Source organism: Colletotrichum scovillei (assembly GCF_011075155.1).
Source record: "Colletotrichum scovillei strain TJNH1 chromosome Unknown Contig00003, whole genome shotgun sequence".
Classification (NCBI taxonomy): Eukaryota; Fungi; Ascomycota; class Sordariomycetes; order Glomerellales; family Glomerellaceae; genus Colletotrichum; species Colletotrichum scovillei.
In genome coordinates, this window is record NW_023336261.1 from 4,745,622 (window position 1) to 4,765,961 (window position 20,340).

General features: G+C 53.7%; 8 protein-coding genes across 8 annotated transcripts; 5 read left to right on the forward strand and 3 right to left on the reverse strand.

Moving 5' to 3' along the window:
* Window positions 1-681: 681 nt before the first annotated feature.
* HER10_EVM0012451 (uncharacterized protein) lies at window positions 682-3,724 on the forward strand. The gene is made up of 3 exons (XM_035483180.1): window positions 682-1,467; window positions 1,525-1,818; window positions 1,883-3,724. The coding sequence occupies exons 1-3, from the start codon at window positions 1,276-1,278 to the stop codon at window positions 3,401-3,403; spliced, it is 2,007 nt and encodes a 668-aa protein (XP_035336668.1). The 5' UTR covers window positions 682-1,275; the 3' UTR covers window positions 3,404-3,724.
* Window positions 3,725-3,904: 180 nt separating this feature from the next.
* Window positions 3,905-5,377, forward strand: HER10_EVM0006882 (phosphatidylserine decarboxylase; the record flags this gene model as incomplete). Its single annotated transcript, XM_035476455.1, has 1 exon — window positions 3,905-5,377. One exon carries the CDS (start codon window positions 3,905-3,907, stop codon window positions 5,375-5,377), a length of 1,473 nt encoding a protein of 490 aa, XP_035336167.1.
* A 338-nt stretch (window positions 5,378-5,715) lies between these two features.
* Window positions 5,716-6,525, reverse strand: HER10_EVM0007741 (uncharacterized protein; the record flags this gene model as incomplete). The annotated part of the gene is made up of 2 exons (XM_035477286.1): window positions 5,716-6,154; window positions 6,305-6,525. The coding sequence occupies 2 exons, from the start codon at window positions 6,523-6,525 to the stop codon at window positions 5,716-5,718; spliced, it is 660 nt and encodes a 219-aa protein (XP_035336244.1).
* Window positions 6,526-9,593: 3,068 nt separating this feature from the next.
* Window positions 9,594-11,259, reverse strand: HER10_EVM0003548 (YkgB; the record flags this gene model as incomplete). The annotated part of the gene is made up of 3 exons (XM_035473221.1): window positions 9,594-9,932; window positions 10,160-10,634; window positions 10,871-11,259. The coding sequence occupies 3 exons, from the start codon at window positions 11,257-11,259 to the stop codon at window positions 9,594-9,596; spliced, it is 1,203 nt and encodes a 400-aa protein (XP_035335843.1).
* A 1,297-nt stretch (window positions 11,260-12,556) lies between these two features.
* On the forward strand, window positions 12,557-14,219 carry HER10_EVM0011354 (FAD binding domain-containing protein; the record flags this gene model as incomplete). Its single annotated transcript, XM_035480787.1, has 2 exons — window positions 12,557-13,138; window positions 13,211-14,219. Exons 1-2 carry the CDS (start codon window positions 12,702-12,704, stop codon window positions 14,217-14,219), a joined length of 1,446 nt encoding a protein of 481 aa, XP_035336569.1. The 5' UTR covers window positions 12,557-12,701.
* A 647-nt stretch (window positions 14,220-14,866) lies between these two features.
* HER10_EVM0004381 (glycosyl hydrolase family 43) lies at window positions 14,867-16,480 on the forward strand (the record flags this gene model as incomplete). The annotated part of the gene is made up of 4 exons (XM_035474029.1): window positions 14,867-15,082; window positions 15,146-15,421; window positions 15,479-15,797; window positions 15,864-16,480. 4 exons carry the CDS (start codon window positions 14,867-14,869, stop codon window positions 16,478-16,480), a joined length of 1,428 nt encoding a protein of 475 aa, XP_035335933.1.
* Window positions 16,481-17,124: 644 nt separating this feature from the next.
* On the forward strand, window positions 17,125-17,957 carry HER10_EVM0008088 (uncharacterized protein; the record flags this gene model as incomplete). Its single annotated transcript, XM_035477622.1, has 1 exon — window positions 17,125-17,957. The coding sequence occupies exon 1, from the start codon at window positions 17,196-17,198 to the stop codon at window positions 17,955-17,957; it is 762 nt and encodes a 253-aa protein (XP_035336274.1). The 5' UTR covers window positions 17,125-17,195.
* A 406-nt stretch (window positions 17,958-18,363) lies between these two features.
* HER10_EVM0009299 (alcohol dehydrogenase GroES-like domain-containing protein) lies at window positions 18,364-19,626 on the reverse strand. The gene has a single exon (XM_035478790.1). The coding sequence runs from the start codon at window positions 19,470-19,472 to the stop codon at window positions 18,384-18,386; it is 1,089 nt and encodes a 362-aa protein (XP_035336379.1). The 5' UTR covers window positions 19,473-19,626; the 3' UTR covers window positions 18,364-18,383.
* Between the last annotated feature and the right edge of the window lie 714 nt (window positions 19,627-20,340).

The window sequence follows — 20,340 nt, forward strand, 5'->3', positions numbered from 1 at the left end:
AGACTAAACTGTTTACAGACGGAAGTAGGAAAAGTAGCCCCTGCAAGTACACCGCGCGGTTGACGGTGCTTGGATTTGGGGTTTGTTCGATTGGCCACCACTCCCCGCCAGATTCCGTGTTGGAGAGACATTGGAGACTGGCTAGAAGCCCACTTTGCTCCTAAGAGCAGAATCAGATGCCAGCAACTTCACGTTTTCTCTGGAAAAATATCGTGAACTCGACTGAGGCATTAAATGGAATATCTCATTCATCGCATTCACGACTTCTGGTTTCTCAATGTGACCGACCCATGGGTTGGAAGAGATTTCATTTCGGCGTTCGCAGATTGGTTGGCGACCCTCCTTACTCAGCTCTTTGAAAGCGGAGAGCAAGCGCGAAGGCGGGCGGCGCTGCGGCAGTCGCATTTTCGCGACTCGCTCTTTGACGTTAGGAGAATCCACACAGTATTCTCATTTATTCATCCGACCGCTACCGCGCGCGTTCCATGGGTAATAAGGTAGGTAGGAGACAGAGACTCGGCCTCGGATCTTGTCCACGCCGCCCCGCTCCGGGCCGGTACTCATCCGGCATGCTTTCCCATATCCGGAAGCGGGTCTTCTACTCACGCGGGCTCGGTCTCTCGGCCCGTCTACGGCATCTGCACTCATCACGTGTTCGTTAGGCCATGCGTGCATGCGGGGGCAGATTTGCACTGCACTTTTAACTCACACCAGCTCAACGGTATGCTACCTTAGACTTTGTCGAGGCAGATAGGTGGTAGTCTTGTTTTACGACATTGGACTCCTCGGCTGCTTTCCATTGGTCAGTACCGCTCCCTGAAGCTCGGTCGATTCCGCGGTCCCGCGGTCCCCACCGTCACAGGCAGCAGCAGGCAACAGCACGACCAGACATGGGCAAAGGGAGAACTCGACAAGCAACGTGACTTCGTGGGAATCTCGCGTCCTGTGGTCGAGCCTCTGCTACTGTTAGGCGCCATCCTTAAACCATTTGAACTTTACCGTCGAGACGCGTTGCAGCCTAATTGGAACCACAAATATCCCACGGCCGTCTAGCATCGACCCCTCAATCCATACCTCTTGGCTACCCTGACGGTGATCATTCCACTGGAGTACAAAAGGTCAAAACTTTGTTCACACTAGTAGATCGAAACTCATCTGCAATTCCATCGTCTTACCATCCATCTCATTAGGCCTGGAAGTGGGTCGAGGTCGTTCTCATCAGCTCATCTTAGACTCGAGTTCAGACTACCACCGAGGGGATTGACAACAGCTAATATGTCGACCACTCTGACTGTCCGCGAGCGGCTCACCCTCTGCAAGTGGGCCGACAGTCTACCTGGCGACATCACTCCAACCCTCGCGCGCGGTGCGGAATGGGTCAAGAGCGAGTTCGGAAAGGATGTCCCCGAAGCTGTCATCCGGACCGTCCTAGACCGGTCGGACATGACAGATGACTTTCAAGCCTACGTAAGACTTCCTCCTCCAACCCATATTATAGTAGCATGGTGGCTGATAATAGAGAAGAACGACGGCGAGATCGCCCCCTTAATACGCCCAGGCTTCGGTAAAGAATTCTGGGAGATGCCCGACGACGATGCCGCGTTCCCCAGCGCCGTACAGGAGTGGAAGGCAGCCACCCTGACGTGGGGAGAGATCGCCATCTTGTGGTTTGTTGAGAAGATCACGAACAAGCCCGATTGGCATGTCAAGGTCTTTGATGAGGAAATTGTTGCAAAGTGGAAGCAGGAGGTCATGGCTGTCGACTGGAAGGCCGTGGGTCTCAAGTATGCTTATTTTGACGACGATTTGTTTACCTTTGTAAGTGCTGGGCTGCATCTGAGAAGGCTCCTCGTTGATGAGCGGTTCCTAACCGGTAATGCAGGCTCTCGCTGAGCTTCGTGAGAAGGCCAAGCTGTTCGAAGCTACTGGCATGATCCCCATCTTCGATGCCTCGTCCGCCGTCATCAAGTCTGACAGTGCCATCACTCCGGAAGTAAGAGAAGAACTCAAACAGGGTGTAGCCGCTCTCGAAAATATCTCCGAAAACGAAAAGGACTGGCATCCCGGCAGCGACGGCAAGGTCCTGGACCTCGTGCACCCTTCTCTCTGGCCTCTTGTCTTTGGAAAGTCTCGCATCGTCGCCGATAAGCGTGTCCTGCTCAAAGACACGCTGGCGGCCTGCGGCACAGGAGACGTCATCCCCGTTCCCAAGAAGAGGTATCCCGACCACCAATCCTCCGACGACCTGTGGTCCGTCAAGTACCAGTGGCTCCCGTGCGACATTGACATTGAGGAGGGCAAGCCGAAAATCATGAGCTATATCAACAACCTGCACCCACAGCACCATGCCGGCCTCTACAACACTATCGAAAAGGTGCTCGAGAAAGCTCTCCCCATGTGGGATCTGGTATACAGGTGGCACGAAGACTACGAGACCCTCCGCATCCCCTGTGAATCAGCCCGGACACAATGCCTAGCGGAGTGCAGCCGGTGGTGCTGTCCTGAAAACCGCCCGGTAGACCCAGACGAGGCCGAACGTGACGAGGACGAATTCAACGACGACTCCGGCGGATATAGCGCCGAGGAGCCCAGCCGCGAAGTCTGGCGGAGAGACAAGATCTGGTTCGAACGTACCCACCCAATCGAGAAGCCGCCCGTCCCCGCGTACAAACCCATGGAGCTCCAGCCCAAGGACGTCAATCTGACCTCCGGCTTCTTCAACCATGCCGACCGCATCCAGGTCATCGTGAAGCTCGCCAACGTCCACCTCACGCCCGAGAAGCCGACGTACGACGGCGGGTCCTGGCATATTGAGGGCCAGCTGAACGAGCACATCGCCGCCACGGCGCTCTACTACTACGACAACGAGAATATCACCGACAGCCACCTCGCCTTCCGCACCGTCGCCGACAGGGAGGAGCTCATGGGGGAGCTCAACTACGAACAGGGCGACTTCCACACCATTAACCGGACGCTGGCAATCAACTCCGTCGCGGACACGAACCAGCGCCTCGGCAGCGCTCTCACGCGCGAGGACAGGCTTCTCGCGTTCCCCAACGTTTACCAGCACTGCGTTGCGCCGTTTGAGCTCGTCGACAAGACGAAGGCGGGCCACCGCAAGATCCTCGCGCTGTTTCTCGTGGACCCGAGGATTCCCATCATTGGCACGGCGAATGTGCCGCCGCAGCAGAGAGGGTGGTGGAAGGAGGGCGCCGCGCCGGGAGACCGGTTGGGAACGTTGCCGCCCGAGGTTACGGATATGGTGTTTGATAATATGGATTTTCCGATTGGGATCGAGGAGGCCAAGAGGATACGGGCTGATCTGATGGAGGAGAGGACGACGATTGCCGAGCAGGGGATGGGGGTGATGACGACTATGGAGTGGAACTTTTGCGAGCACTGAGTCTGGCGGAACCGGCACTGGGCCCCGTTGTGTTGTGTTCGTATTGAAGAAAGGGGACCGCTTAGTCGTCATGGCGGTGAAGGGAGAGAAACTTGGGAGCTGTGTTGAGACGTTTGCTTGACCGGCCTGAAAGTTGACACCAGATATGTCAATAGCTGTGCAAATCGTGTCACCCCAGCCTGCGGTTGTGGTCCGATTGGACGATCTGACGGCATCCTGCAGTCCCGCAGTAAGACAAGTGGATTTTGTCTCATTTCGTCTGCCAATACGTTAGCTGCCCGTGAAACATCGAGAGTCGATGCCAGGGCACAAGAGCCTACTCATAAGGTTCGTCTCATTCAGGAGTACGTGTTGCTTGTTAGAAAATATGGTATAAATCTTGTCCCTTAACAAAATTTGTCTCGATACTCACCTCGTACTGGCACACATTCTGGTGTCCTTCATGTCGGCCACTGAAACCATCCGCTCCTAAACGCAGCATCTTATCGACCTCACTTCATCATGCTTTACTATCTCATCAACAGCTTCAAGTCCAACAAGGACGCCAGTTCTAGCCTCGAGCCACCAAACCACCAAGATGCCTCAACCCCTGAAAAATGGCTCGCCCACAAAATCCACCAAACTACAACCACCACTCCCGCCCTGAACCCAAAGACCGCCACCGTCGCCGTCGTTGACGACCTAAACCCAAGCCTCACCAACCTCCGCACCGTCGTCCAAAACGATCCCCACCTCGCCGTCCTAGCAGACCAAATGTTCACCCAAGCCGCCGCCCTCCAGCCCCGCGACCCGACAGAGCAACCCGCCGTCCAGTCCTTCCGCCAGTTCCTGCAGGTCGTCAACGTCATCATGCGCTCCGGGCCGCAGTTCTTTGACCGGCCGGGTAACGAGGACGCCATGGGGTTTGTGGCCGCGCCGATTAATGCTTTGTTGAATTATCCCATGGGCACGGCGGCGGGTTACGAATTCTTTCGGAGGCAGGAGGTGAATGAGGCGATGGGAGGAGTGTTGAGTGCTTGGGGCGAGTTTCTTGCTTCGGGGGACTCGAGGGGGTGTTTGAGGGCTTGGGTGTCTGCTTCTGGGCAGGTTGTGATGGCGGAGAGGGCGAATGGAAGGTTGGAAGGTGGAGGGCTGGGGTTCAAGGACTTGTTTGTTTGTCCCGATGCTGAGGATACGGAGACTCTTGGTTATGAATCGTGGGATGCGTTCTTTGTGAGGCGATTTCGGGAGGGTGTTCGACCTGTGGAGTTTCCTGATGACGAGGAACACAACGGCGGGGAGAAGCTGTCCGTCAGGAGCAGCAGTGGAACTGTTGACATTCAAGTCGACGACAACACCTCGGTCATCGTCAACGCGTGCGAGTCGGCGCCGCTGCAAACCGTATCCAACGTCACCCTACGAGCAGACGTCACGCTGAAAGGCCAACCGTACTCCCTCACCGACATGCTCAACAACAACGCGCTCGCGCCGCAGTTCGTCGGCGGGACGATCTACCAGGCCTACCTGAGCGCCTTCAGCTACCACCGCTGGCACGCGCCACTGAGCGGGCGCATAGTCGAGGTGGAGATGATCCCGGGGACGTACTTCAGCGTGAACCGGTACCAGGGCATAGCTGCGTGTGGGGACGGCGATGATGATACGGATGGTCCGGATCCGCAGGCGCCGTGTAGGTCGCAGGCGTACACCGCTGCCGTGGCGACGCGGGCGGTGGTGTATATCCGGGCGCGGAATCCGAGGATCGGGTTGATGGCGATTGTGTTTGTGGGTATGACGGAGGTGTCTAGCTGCGAGGTGACTGTGCGGGCTGGCGAGGAGGTTGTCAAGGGGCAGGAGATTGGGATGTTTCATTTTGGGGGTAGTTCGCATTGTTTGGTGTTCCGGCCGGGTGTCGAGTTGAGGTTTGTTGAGAACCGGTTTCCTGCGGGTCTTGAGGGGAATAATAGGGTCAATAGTGCGCTTGCTTTGGTTGAGTGAGGGCGCAAGCTGGTGCACTTCTATATACATAAGTTCGAGGCATAGACAGATTCATCATGTCTAGTCTTTGGCTGAGTGATACTTCTAAGCATCCCCCGGATGTGAAGCTGAGTAACTAATAGAATGTGCCGAAGAGATGTATTGCCTCAGACATATTTAGTAAGTAGTACACATGATCGAAATTTCATTCTCTGACTGGTGTACATATTGGAAAGATCGAACAAAGACGCCGTGTACCTAGGCTTTGTGATGTAGCATGGCAAGGGGAAGGGGGTTCTGGGTAGCCACGCACTTTTCATTATGGTTCTTCAGAGGCCATCTCAATAAATGACAAGACCTCAACGAATATGCAACGTACTCTTCCTTGCCTCTTCCGTAAACCAGAACCCAGCTGGCGATGCCGAGTCTTCGGGTCTCATCAGCATTTCCCCTTCCATCCATCCCTGGACGAAGCAGGTGCCACCAAAACTATACACAGTCTTCCCATCTACACTTTCAACTTCTTGCAGCAATACTGGCACAGAACACGTCGCTATCACAGCCAAGAGCCACGGCTTGTCGAAAGTCTTTTCTGAGATGTAAGAAGGCAAAAGGGCCATGTACCCCTTTTTCGTGATACAGAGCGTCCTTCCTCGAAGCACAGATTGTACGATATCAAACCACCAGCGCCCTTCATAGCTGAAAGGCCACTCGTGCGTCGGGATATGGCGCGACCTTGCAGTAATGCAGTCGTAGTGAAGCCACGCGCTCTGCTCCTTGGTCTTATTGAGGCGAGCACTGAGGGCTGCCAGCTTTTCCGGGTCCTGTCCGCGGCGATTCCAGGCCGAGGTCACGTCGCCGTGGAACATGGCGATGGCTGCTTGCAGAGGATCATCGTACGGGCTGGCTTCGCGGTCTTGATAGATCTTCGGTATGGCTGCTGTCCACTCTTGGAACTTGTAGAAGGCGTCTGGATCGGGTGGATGGAATACGTGTCTTGAGGGCATCCTCCCTGGGTCTTCGACGATTTCATCAATCTCGTCTAGGATAACGCCGCGACAGCTGAGAATGCCCTTGTTAAAGCTGAAGAGTTCTTCAAAGTCGCGAAGCTGTCCAATTCCCCCATCAGCGGAGTACAGCTCGCCGTCCAAGTCGTCCATCAGCCTCATGGACCTCATGGGAATCCTCTCTCGACGGACGAGGCAGCTTGTGGCTGCTGGGACGGTCCAATCGGGACACCACGACGGCACGAGACTGTAGAAGTTATTGACGTTATGCCATGGCTCAGAGGCGGCGATGACATCGAGACTTCCGTGCTGTCTTGACCAAGCTGTTGCGAAGTCAACAAAGACTTGTTGGCGGCTTTTGTTATAATCCAGCTTGAAGTCGAGCCCCTCCTTATCCTGCGCCAAATTCCACAGGGCGAAGATCTTGTCCCTGCCGTCGGTTGCCTGGAAGTCTCGTGTGAGAATGGCGGCCTCGAGAAAGCCAGGGCTGTCCTTCCTGACGGTGGGTGAGAAAAACGGGGAGTACAGCTCTCCTCCGGCCATCAGGTGCCTAAAGTAGAAGAGTTTGCGAATGAATATGAGCTCGTCGTACGATAGACCAAATTGATGTAGCTGCGGGTCTGCTATCATCATCTGCGTTCTGAGAACGGGGTTGAAAGCAATCATGGCTTGCAAGTTGTACGCGGCGGCGTCGAGGGATCCGAATGCGACGGCTTTGCCGTTGTCGACTATCACTGCGGGATCTGACGAGATGGCGACTTCTTGGACGACCCAGACTCGTCTGAAGTACGGACGGCACATGAACTTGTATAAAGCCGCACAACGCGCAGGATAGACATCCGGACCAATCTTTTCCCCCTCTTTCCCGATGTCGTACTCACCTTTCTTATTCATCTCAATCTTGAGCTGGTCCATCAGCTTAACAAAGTCCAGCGCCATATCGGTCTCGTCGCTGTGCTCGCCGACGTAGCAGATAACTTGGGATGCGCGGTCGTAGATGTCAAACATGCGTGCAACCTGTCTAGTGCGCTCGGCAACGTTTAGTTGGTCGATGCACAAGGCATCGATCCAGATGGGCCTTGACACTTCCTTGCTCCGAAAGGTACGCAAAGCCTGTTCTAGGTTCCGCCGGACCTGCATCCTATGGCCGTTGACAACAATCTCGACTGTATCCCCAGCGTTGCCCCAGGTATACGACAAGGCGTGGTAGGACACTTCGCACACCATCGGGCAATGGGCCAGATGGGTGATGACTGGTGCCTCGCGGTCCTCTGAAGGTGCCACGACGAGAATACGGATCTCGCCGACGAGCATGTCGAGCGGCACGTAGTCAAGGTTCGTAACGGGCGCATCGTTGGATAGGCTTTTCCCTAGCTTGATTGGATAGATTTTGGGCAAGGTGAACCGGAACGGTGGCTCCGATTTGTCTTGAATGTAGTGCCATGTCTTGTCCCATTTTCCATACTTTGAATGGATTCTTCTTTCCACTATGCCCCTCTCCAGCAGCTCGGTGACGACCTCGGTCATGCTCACGACCTGAGTTGCCCTTGCGTACATTGAGTCGAGGAAGTCACGGGTCCAGTACTCCTTCTGATCTTCTGCCGAGGAGAATTCTTCGAGGCAGATGTGCCGAATCCATAATGTCACGGGCAGGCGGTGACCGCGAAAGTATCTGAGAAAGACCTCCAACGCGACTGGGACAACGAGTCCCTTGCCATCGATCTCGATGACATCCCGTAGCAGCCGATAGCCTCTACTGTCTCTGATAGCGATAAACGGCCCGGCCTTGGCGAGCGGTCGTACTTCTATGCTGCATCTTACGTGGTTTTCTGGATCGCTCTTGTCGCCGGGACACGGATGGAGGATGAGAAAGCGCTGCTCTTGTGCATCTCGGTCGATGGGCGAGTATTCATATGCCGGTACGTCTAGTTCCCAGTGATCTTCTAGCTCCTTGCGCAATGAGTTTCCAGGGTATGCCATAGTAATTTGGACGGTCGATCAGTAAAATGTTAAATACTCCGCAACACCATGTCCTATGCACCGAGATTGGATGCAATACCTAACATACGTTTATCGAACATTGAGAGTGTTGCGGTAGATTTTAGATCAAATCTGACATTACCTCTGTTAGGCATCAACGTTCGCTCGATTGAGTTCTATAACCGAAGGAAGTGGCAACTCCTATTTGTAGAAGCCAAACGGCTATGCATAAGCGCTACTGCATAATATTCTGAATCCATCCAATGAGCCGTCATGCAGAATCTAGTACGCACTGCCAATTGAAAGCATTCGGCACGAAACATAAAAACTCCATTCAAACAGTAGCCTAAACTGGAACAGTTTATCCCAGTACGCGGTGAGCAAGTATACAGATTGCCGCATGCTTCGGAAATTCGAAGTCTGGATCTCATAGTAACAAGACTGTGTGATGATACTTCTTGCTTAATTACAACACACACTTAGTTCGTATCCAGAATAGAGCACCATGACATTAGAGCAGTTGAATAGTGACTGGCATGGTTTGTGAGCTTCTAGAAAGTGCGAGTAAATCAGCTATGTTAGCATCGAAAAGTTGAATCTACAAACTGGGTAGAGGTTCGGGCTTCCGAAATGAAGGGTCAAATTGTTGGGCAGCAGGACCACACATATCACTCTATAAAGATTGCGCCAAGCAAGAGTTGAGTTCCTGATGTCTGTCTATGGAAACTCCGAGTGTGCCTTGAATCCTGGATGTATGTATAGATCATGTAATTACTAAGGTAATCGGTGGTTCATCTGAAAGCACTAGAGTTGTAGTTTGCTTGAACTTAATTAACGTGAACGCTCTTACACTTGGAGAAATTGACAGACCACTTAATGTTGAAGCGATAAGGTTGGATATGAATATGAGAACTCCAGCTTTTGTCGGCGTTTTTACGTCGTAAGGTACTCCCGCCCCAAGTTTTGTGAAATGCGCTTCAAGCCCCAGATAATAGACATTCTAGTAAGGTTCGAGGCTCGACAACTAATTTGACCTGGGCTGCAGCTATCGCCGCAACATTTCCAAATCTGGCGAAAGTTTCCCCGTCATTGCGCTGGTAGTATTACTGACGGATACATGAATCGCCGAAAACATCACTAATTTTCTCAAACCTCAATTTTGGAAACAATGGAACTTGGTTGATATTTTGTTTGTTTATTTGTTTTTTTCAATGTGGCCTAAATTTCTAGGCTTTGTTTTTGCACATCCACTACTCATCAAAGATGGTGGCAACAACAGCACCAGTGAGAGTGACCTGACCAACCTTGCCACCCTCAGCCTCGGTGATGATCTTACCCGAGACGAGGTCGCGCTTCCAGATGACAACGGTGCGGTTGTTCTGGTGACCGACGGCGATGAGGTCGCCGGCCTTGTTGATGGAGAACTGGCGGGGAGACCAGCCGCCGGAGGGGGCAAGCTGCACCAACTCGAGGGATCCGTCGTCCTTGATGGCGAAGGTGGACATCGTGTCTGAGGGGCCGGAGCCGAGGACGGGGGAGTCGCGGAACGAGACATCGCGGTTGGAGACGATGATGAACTTTTGGTCGGGCTGGGTACATTGTCAGTCAAAGAGTTCCACAAACACGATCATTACCAATCCGGATGTAGAATGCGCCCGCTGGCCCTAATTTGGGAGATGCATGAGGTCGTGGGGGCCGACCCAGCATTGAAATAAAGCCTAGAAAAAGATCTGCGACAGTGCAGGGGATGGGGTCTTCGCAAAAAACGAAATAGGAAATGGAGACCCAGAACTGATGAAAAAGAACTCAAACTCACAGTGATGGCAATCTCGCTTGTCGGGGCCTTGGTGGCAGGGTAGTCGGCGTTGACGGAGGGGATGGACGAGATCTTGGTGAAGGCGAGGCCGGTCTCCTTGTACTCGACCTTGTACGAGTAGATGTTTTGGTCGAGCTCGCCGTTGAAGAAGAAGACGACGTCGCCGTTTGCCATGGTCTTGAAGACGCCGTGGCGGGGCCCGACGCCGGGGCCGGTGACGAGGCCGTCGACTTCCTTGATCGGGGCGACGCTGTTCGGGTCCTTGGTGTAGACACGGACCCGGTCACCGCCGAGGTCGGCGAGAAGAACATATTGGTTCTTGGGATCGATGATGACGTGGTGAAGGTAGCTGAGGTCCTGGCGGGCGGTCACCGGGCCGGGCTTCTCGAGGGTCGGGTAGAACTCCTGGAGCGGCGCGGTGCCGGGGAGAGCTCCCTTATCGCCCAGGGCGATGACGGAAACTGCGCTCTTGTTGCTAGTTGAGACATTGTGTTAGCTTGAAACACAACTTTTGTTTAATGTCTTTAAGGTACAGATTGAGTTGCAGGTCATAGTCCGAAGAACCGGTGGGAGTCAAAGTCCGAATAGCCGGTGGGAGGCCTTGCGGAAGTTTTCCCAGTGACGCTTAACTATCCCACCGGAAGCGCCAAAACAAACAACACACGGACACAACAGCAGTGCTTAATTCGACGTTGGCAATTTGGCACTTACTATGAAGCAGTAACATAACCGCGAGCACCAGACTCGGTGGTGACAATCTCACCAGCGACACCGCTGGCGGGCGCCGGGATGCGAGCGATGCGGGTCAGGGCGCCTCCATCCCCGATGGAGAAGGAGTTTAGTGAGCCGTTGGGAACCGAGTTCGAGCCCCGGTCGAGGCAGTAGAGGATACGGTTGGCCGAGTCCAGGGTGAGCCAGGCTGGGTTCACCTCGCAGTCTGCCGACTTGGAGGCCACGGATAAGCTCGCGTTGGCGCCGGTGGTGAGGGAGAGGGTTGTGACATTTCCGCCCGAATCGGCCGCGTAAAGGGTGACGGCGTTGCAGGAGGCCGCTAGAAAGGCGGAACCTGCCAAGAGGCTCTTCATGGGTGAGGTGCGCATGGCGGATGGATTAGAAGCCGATTGTGTAAGCGGAAAAAGAGTCGGGATGAAAGAAAAGAATGTGCTCAAGTGAGTGAATGGGAAAGGATAGGCAAAATGAGTGGATTGTGGTGTAATGAGCGAATGTGGTGAGGTAGAAAACAGGCAGGTCAATCGCAACCGAGGGGTGGGTAAACGGCGATTTAACTGCAAACGAGGTTGGCGATGTGAAGGATGAGAATGAGTGGATTCGGACTCTTTTAGTCCAAGTCTTTTGCTGAAAAGAGCGATTAGAATTTCTGCTTCCTAGTCTGCCAAGTCTTCGCAATAGTTCTCCCTCATCTAGGATCGTGAACCTGAGGGGATTCGAAACCTGTTAATATACAAACCAAAAAGGTAATGAGTGCAATCGAATGGCCCCGAGCTTCAGAGTCGCAATTGCAAAGCCCGACTTCCCAGCTGAACCTGCCAAGACTCTTCTGCCCAAGGTGCCGGTATTCACGGAGATTTCAGGGGCCCTCCAGTTTTTGCCTTTTGTTCCTCAGTTCTTCTGACTCGCTTTTCGAAGGCTGTTTAACAAGACGCCTCATCGCCAAGACCAAGCAGTGTGGTGAAGGCTATAACGGTCAAGAGCTAAACTCCGCGTGTACTCCCCAAGGTGGTAAGGGTCAAAACTCCGCGAGTGTGTGGGGGCCAACAGTTGGCGTTAACCATTCCCCTCGGTGTCGACTATTGCCGCTGCTACACGCTACGCCTGCTGTGCCTGGTCTGAAGAATATCTGGCGCCTTTTTGCGCCCCAATGACAAAACCTTAAAAAACGGGCGCCGGGGTGGTCGGTAGTGCCGAAAAGGGGGACGGGCTCCGGTTCCAGAATGACGGCGACATAGAGAAGACGCTTGGGAGCTAGGTTTGGCCTGCTTCATGGGGTGAATCACCCGGACAAGGTTCTCTCTGCTTTGAGTAGGTCAAGAGGCTGAGCGGTCAGCGCCAAGACCTAATACAGAACCAGATTGATTGATATGATTAAACAAGGCGTGATTGATACTTCTCCCTGGCTCTGGAGTCTCAATGAATGGGTCGTGGAGTCGTCGACAGTGGAACAACGCTAAGTCAGGGAGGGGACAGACGCCAAGATCGGGTAGCACCGTGGCCCTGGCTTGGAGAGATATTTGACTTTGAGACGGATATCGAGTGTAAGGCGACGGCCGAGGATCCGAGACCGATTGCCATTTACCAAGGCGTCTCTACGAGAATATCCGTACGAGTCTTTAGAGGAGACCCTCAATGGGATGGTCCCATATATCTCAAGCTAAGTATAAGACGAACCCGTGTACAGGCTCGGATACTGATTACAGACTCCCGTCTTTAAGCCTCACAGCTCAAGTCTTCCAGATCTCCATCTTTTGATCCTTACATTCGTTTCTTTATTACCAGGCTGTATAGACCTGTACATACTACGGCTATGGATTCCACATTCTCTCTTAGACGCTTAGCCGTCGCTACACTCCTTTGTGCTTCTCCCGCTCTCGTCAGCGCTCAGGCCGAGAACAAGGCCGCCGCTCTTCAGTCTTGCTTGACGACCGCCGGTGTCCGCAACGTCATCAGCACCGATGCCACCTGGGCCGATGAGACCACCGGCTTCCAGAAGCGTATCAAGGTCGACCCGGCCGCCATCTCCTTCCCCGAGAACAAGGACCAAGTCGCCCTGTCTCTTGACTGCGCCCGGAATGCTTCCACTTCGGCGTCTCCTCTCGGCGCCGCCCACTCCTTCCAGGCCTACGGCTTCGGAAACCCGGGCAGTCTGGTGATTAGCATGGCTGCTTTCAACTCCGTCTCTTTTGACGCTGCCACCAACCGTCTCACCTACGGCGGTGGTACCCACGTTGGCCCCGTCCTCAAGTACCTCTGGGACAACCACGGCCGTCACTTCCCCCACGTCCGAGGTGCTCACGTCGGTCTCGCTGGCTCCAGCATCGGTGGCGGATACGGTTCTTCTTCCCGCCACCTTGGTACTCCCATGGACAACCTCGAGTCTGTCGAGTACATGCTGTACAACGGCACCATCGTCAACGCCGCTAAGGGTTCTGACCTCTTCTGGGCTGCTCAGGGTGCCGGTGCCTCCTACGGTGTCCTTCTCTCTGTGACCACCAACACCCACAAGCCCCTTTTTGAGACCGCCGTCAACTTCACCATTAACGGCGGCCAACTCGACTCTACGGCCGCTGCCAAGGCCGTCATCGCCATCCAGGACTTCTCCCTCTCTAAGGACTGCCCCGATGAGCTCGCTCTCCGCTGGTCCCTGAGTGGCCCCCCTTACACCGGCACCGGCTACTTCTACGGCAACCCTGCCGACTTTGACACCGTCATCGCGCCTCTTGTCACCGCTCTTAAGGCCATCGGCGGCAACGGCACCGTCGCGAAGACCGAGCTCCCCTTCTGGGACATGGAGGTCGCCGTCGCCGGCGCAGGCATGAACCAGCCCAACGGCGGTACCCTCGGTGGCCGCTCTTTCTACACCCAGGCCCTGACCATCACCACGGACCACCCCTTGACCGAGGCTCAGGCCAAGACCCTCTACGAGAGCACCACCATCGCCTTCAACCGCACCGACCTCCGCAAGTCCGGCTTCCTCGACCTCTGGGGCGGCGTCTCTCGCGACATCGCCGATGCCGACACCGCCTACGCCCACGGCAAGAACCTCTGGCTCATCCGCTGGGAGGCCAACTCCGTTGATGCTACCTCCTACCCCGCCGACGGCACCACCTACATGAAGGGACTCATCAAGCCCTTCGAGGATGCTCTCGTTGCCGGCGGCGCTCCCCTCCGCGGCTTCGTCAACTATGCCGATACCGAGCTCTCCGAGGCCGAGTGGAGCTCCCGTCTCTACGGCTCCAACTTTGACCGTCTCAAGCAGCTCAAGACTGTCTACGACCCCGAAGGTGTCTTTGTCAACCACAAGCAGGCTATCCCCCTTCCTTGAGCGGTGGTAGTGGACTTTTCATGATTCTTGGATATATTTTGGGAATGATAGGGAAAATTTTGACAGAATACCAAAGATTTCGATCAAATCACCCAAATTTTGATTTCACTTCTCCATGTTCTTCTAGAACCAGTGCCGACGATCGCTTCCAGTGACGTGTTTTCAATTGTTAGCGTGCGATGTCCACGTCTCGACTGAAACTTCGTTCGAAGTCTCTACCTTCGTTTCTTTTATTCGCAAACTTGTTATCGATGAGGTTTCAAAAACTCTCCGTCCAAGGTGTCCATGCTCTCCAGTATGAGTCGCGTTCACGCGGAGCTTGTTGTGTGCGGAGAAGAGCATGATGCTTCTCCAAGTTCTCCCCTCAATTCCCGCGGGGTAAAATCCACAGTCCACAAAAACACACAAGTGGAGTTCCTTCGGTCGGCATTCTCACGAATCACTCAGTTCCGGCTAAATGCAACTTGTGGAGGCGTGGGGTCAAATCATCTCAAAGGCTCAACTCACTCTTGGCTAAGTTGGCTTTGGAGAGCCATCTTTAATACATATTAATCTCAGTCTTTATTCCTCAAAGTTGACTGTTGGTTTGTATCCGATTTCTTGCATTGATCACCAATACCAGTTGTCCTTCAAGTTGCGAGTTCACAATGCCTCAAGTTAGGAATCCAATTCTTCCCGGGTTCAACCCGGATCCTTCGATATTGAGAGTCGGAGATGATTACTATATCGCGACATCAACCTTTGAATGGTTTCCCGGCGTCCAGATTCACCACTCCAAAGACCTGGCAAACTGGGAGCTCGTCACGAGACCCTTGAGTCGCAAGAGTCAGCTTGACATGCGCGGTGACCCAGATAGCTGTGGTGTCTGGGCCCCTTGCCTTTCCCACGACGGCGAGAAGTTCTGGTTGGTCTTCACCGATGTCAAGCGTAAAGACGGCTCCTTCAAGGACACCCACAACTACATTGTCAGTGCGCCAGCCATTGAAGGGCCCTGGTCCGACCCGTTCTACATCAACTCGTCCGGCTTCGACCCATCGCTCTTCCACGATGACGACGGTCGCAAGTGGTTCGTCAATATGATGTGGGACCACCGCCGCCGCTTCCACGCCTTCACAGGTATCGTTCTCCAGGAGTTCGACCCGAAAGCCGGAAAGCTCGTCGGTCCAAAGAAGAACATTTTCCGCGGCACCGAGCTGGCTCTCGTGGAGGGCCCGCATCTATACAAACGCAACGGGTGGTACTACCTTCTAACCGCCGAGGGCGGCACGGCGTACGAGCACGCCTGCACCCTCGCTCGTTCTCGCGATCTCTGGGGTCCGTACGAGCTTCACCCGCAAAAATACGTCATCACGTCCAAAGATGCGCCCAACGCGGCGCTCCAGCGCGCTGGCCACGGTGATATCGTGGACACGCCCGACGGAAAGACGTACATGGTTCACCTGACGGGGCGTCCCACGACGGAGAAGAGGCGGTGCGTTCTCGGACGCGAGACCGCGATCCAGGAGGCGTACTGGGGTGATGATGACTGGCTCTACGTCAAGAACGGTCCCGTACCGTCTCTGTACGTCGAGGTCCCTGGTACCAGAGATGACACTTCGTACTGGGCTGAGAAGAAATACACATTTGAAAACGGCCTGCCCAAAGACTTTCAGTGGCTACGGACGCCGGAACCCGAGCGCATCTTCTCAACCGAGGACGGGAAGCTGACGCTCATCGGGAGGGAGTCGATCGGATCTTGGTTCGAGCAGGCGCTCGTCGCCCGCAGGCAGACACACTTCTCCTACGACGCTGAGACCACCGTCGACTTTGCGCCCACCGATGAGCGCGAGTTCGCAGGGTTGACAGCGTACTACTGCCGCTACAACTTCTTCTACCTGACCGTCACCGCGCACGAGGACGGGAAGCGTGAGCTGTTGATTCAGAGCTCTGAGGCTTCGTGGCCCGACGGCGATCTCACGATGCCGTTTCCCGAAGCGGTTGCGCTGCCTGATACGGGCAAGGTGAAGCTTGCGTTGACGATCCGCGGGCCGAAGCTTCAGTTCTACTATGCTCTCGAGGGCGAGGAACTCAAGGCTATTGGGCCGGTGTATGATGCTTCCATCATCTCGGATGAATGTGGTGGGCACCAGGCGCATGGAAGCTTTACGGGTGCGTTTGTTGGTGTTGCTGCGTCCGATTTGAATGGGACTGCGAGACGTGCGGCTTTTGATTATTTTACGTACCGTCCTGTTCATGATGAGACCGACCGTTATGATATTTAATAAAGATTTCCTATCATCTCCGTCTGTACGAGGGCGCTGGACTTATATTGTACGTTGAACTTTGGCAGGGCAGGGCAGAATCACACGGTTCTGGACTGAAATCGCCTACTTGAAATGAGTATCTCGAAACACTCGGTTTTGGTGGAACGATGCAGTCTTATGTAATAGCCGTTTCAATTCTTCGAATCAATGAGCTCCTATGACTGGAATTCGATCGTGTCGAGTAAAGTAGACACACAAATGATGCTGCTCACGACATGCCTCAGACGAAAAAAAATTCATCGCCAAGACAACCTGGTCGACTAGTAGCGGAGGCATTGATATTCTGTCATTCTTCGGGCTGCACCTAAATATCGGACCTGGCATAGAACTTCCCCCTAGCCCTGTTTCAAAGTAGTCAGGCTTCCTTCTGGGACGTAAGTCAAAGCAAGTCTTACACCAAAGGGAGCAGTCGGTTGACCATGCCGTAAGAGCTTATTGCGAGCAGGGGAAAACCAACATCGCGTATGCTGCCAAGAACGCCTACGTGGACAGGGATGGTGCGCGGTGTATTGTTTGCTTAGGATGTTAAGCCCCATCTTTATCACCAACCGCTTTAAAAACAGGTAGCGCCCTCTTTTCTGGTTGACAACAACTTCCAACAGCATCCATCCTGCGGCACAGTTTCGCCTAGCCTTTACCGGAAACTATCGCACAACCCTAAGAGTCGCCAGCCATGTCTCACAGCATGGAAGAATATTTCGCCACGCGCAAAATCGAAGAGCTACCTAGGCATCGCTCTGACTGGAAACTTGACGCATTCAGGAGGACTTGCGAAGACATGAGAGACCTCAATTATCCCACCTGGGGCTTCGTCATATATCGTTGTACCTACGATGATGAAGATCTCTGGGTCCGCTACCTGTCGCAGCTCAAGGACTTTGCCCATGAATGGCTCGTCAAGAATCGCCGAGCTGAGCTGTTAGAACAGTATCTCGATTTTCATGTTATTGAGGATCGTGCCACCCTTGAGAATGCCTCGAGACAGGACCTCAGGCGACACTTCAATCAATGGACTTCGACTCAGAACATTCCCGCCGGCGACGGCTTCTTCTGGAGCAAAACCGGGGCAGAGCTACCTCGATTCCGCTTCTTTCTATACGTCGACAAGCAAATTCTCGCCACCGTTGTTCAATTCCAGAATGCAGACAACGCATACACTGGCCATCCTATGTTCCGATTGCTACTTCCTCCAATGGTTATCGCAGTCGTAGATGGTTCTTGGACTCCAGACACCGTGCAGAGTTATGAGCCACAGAATGAAGACGGGTACCCTGAGATTGATGGCAGTTCGAAGAGATACGTCGGCTTCGAATATTACCTGGCATGTTACGCCACTGCGTTGTACGAGAACCTCCATGGGACCGGGCTTGTTGACTGGTCTTCTTACACGCGTCCGCCGGCGATAGGACCCACGGGAAAAGAGACAATGTCTTGATAAATATTCGGCCTCAATAGTGAAACTACCTACATATGGTATCTAGAGGTCATATAACGGTTCATGTCGTATGTTACATTACGCAGCTCAGAATATACTCAATGTCTGCATGTGGCAGACTGGCACCTGGAACGCCATGTCTCGATCCACCAGCACTGTCTTGTCAAAAGAACTGCGTGCATTCTGGTAAGACCTGAACGGCTTTGATCTGGCCACCGACGAGAGGGCTCAACCAAATGCAATAATTACGAGCATTCACTTGCGTCTTCCCTAGATGGAATCTCTGAACTATTGGCAAGAGCCTTTGCACATCCGGTGCATCAGCAGGCCCATGTGAAGGCTTTTTGTATCATCATCTCATTATTCATCTGATATTCAAGCAAGCTGCTATAATTATACCGAACCCCTGCTCGAACTCTTAGCCCCCTAGAAAACCATGCACAAGCGGCCCTTGAGCTGGTTAGACAAATAGTGCTCCGCCATCTCGTTAGCCTGTTCAACATCGTACGTCTTCTCAACGTGCGTCTTGCAACCATTCTTTGCATGCAACTCCACCATCTCCCTGCTCCGTTCAGGAGTGCAAATCAACGCACCACGAATAGTCTGCTCCTTGAAATTCAGCGCAAAGGGATCGACCTCAAAAGGCCCATCGGCAGGAAGACCGACATCGACCAGAACGCCACCCTTGCGCAAGAATTGCTGTCCGAACCTGATAAGCGGCCGTGCCTCGGTTGTGATGACGACGCGGTCGACACCAGGGTTGGTATCATAGAATGAAGCCTGAAGCTCTTCCACAACCTTCTTCTGAGACTCTTCTGTGTCAATGAGGTACGTGCGATCGGGCTTGAGGTGTGAGGGCACATCTTTGGCTAGGTCGAGTCCTTCTTGTCTATTGTCGATGACGATGACCCTGTACCCCAGCGCCTTGGCGTATTGTACACCGAGGTGTCCCAGGCCGCCGATACCCACGATAGCAAGCCACTGGCCCTTATGCCCCTGCGCGGCACACAGCGCGCCGTAGACCGTCGCGCCAGCGCAGAATAAGGGCGCGGCCTCGGCCCAGGGGATGGATTCGGGAATCTTGGCGACGACACGGGCGTCGGCTTTCATGTACTGCGCGAACCCGCCGTCCAGCGTAAGCCCCAGCATGCCGACGAGGTTATCGCAGACCTGTTTCCCTTGGTTGCACGAGTTGCACTTGCCGCAGCAGCCATAAGTGTTGATGGAACCAACGCGGTCACCGACTTGAAGACCCTGCTTGCCTGCTTCGCAACCGAGCTTGATGATTGTGCCGGCGGGTTCGTGGGAGCCGACAAGACCTGGCTTTGCGCCGGCGGAGGCGTAGACGCCCTGTTGGACTTGGAGATCTGTGTGGCAGTAGCCTGCGGCGGCAATCTTGACGAGGACGTCATTTGGGCCGAGGTCGGTCGGGACTTTTACGTCTTTTACCTCATAGCCTTTGTTGAAGTCTTTGATTGTCGCTGCGCGCATTTGTTGGGGGATCTGGTCTGCCATGTTGGAAGGAGGTTGAACAGCAATTAGTAGCGATGTCGCAATGTTGTTGTTACTGAGGATTGGGTATGTTTGGCTCAATGCAATTGGAAGATACCAAAAATGGGGTTTGATAGGGTGACCAGAAAATGAGTTCACAGGAACCTCTTTGTCTTTGATGTTTTTCAATACTTATAGGCTGGCGAGACCGTCAACCGGTGACCAATTTTGTCTGTGAAACGTCATCATAGACGCTCGTGAGATGTGATGCGGAACGCAATATCAGCGTCACAGGATCCAATGATAGTTACGTCAAGTGGAACAATTTGATGGATTTTGCAGCCTCATAGTGACATAAAAGTGGCCCATTCAGAAAGAATGGTCCGGGAGCATCTGAACGTTATCGACCCCCATTCAGCATATAGTTTTCGGAAAAACTTTCGTATCGTCGATGTCTGCCACTTCTCTGCCATGTGACTGACATGTCAACGATGGTGAACATTATGCAATACCAGAATTCGATCTTCTCACACTTACAGCATCTGTTAGAACTTTAAGTCTATTGATTGCTAGTGGTAAACTGGTAAATGACGGTGACTTTGGAAAAGTTCACAAATGTGAGAAGTCAGTGCCCCGTCGCCATATGCAAACCCGAGTTACGACGTTGGTCGATTACCGCTGTCTCAAGTACGGTGATGTAACCTTGAGATCATCACAACAGTTTCGTCCGGTGAGAGTGCATCGGAGCTTTACATTCTCGGTGACATCCGTGCAAGGCAAGCTAGATCTGTGGGCTCAACTCCACCGAGACCCACCGTGCCGAGCGGGATCCTGAGATGCATCCGCCATCGAGATCGCGCTGGATACAGACCCGGGTTTCCTTCAATATTAT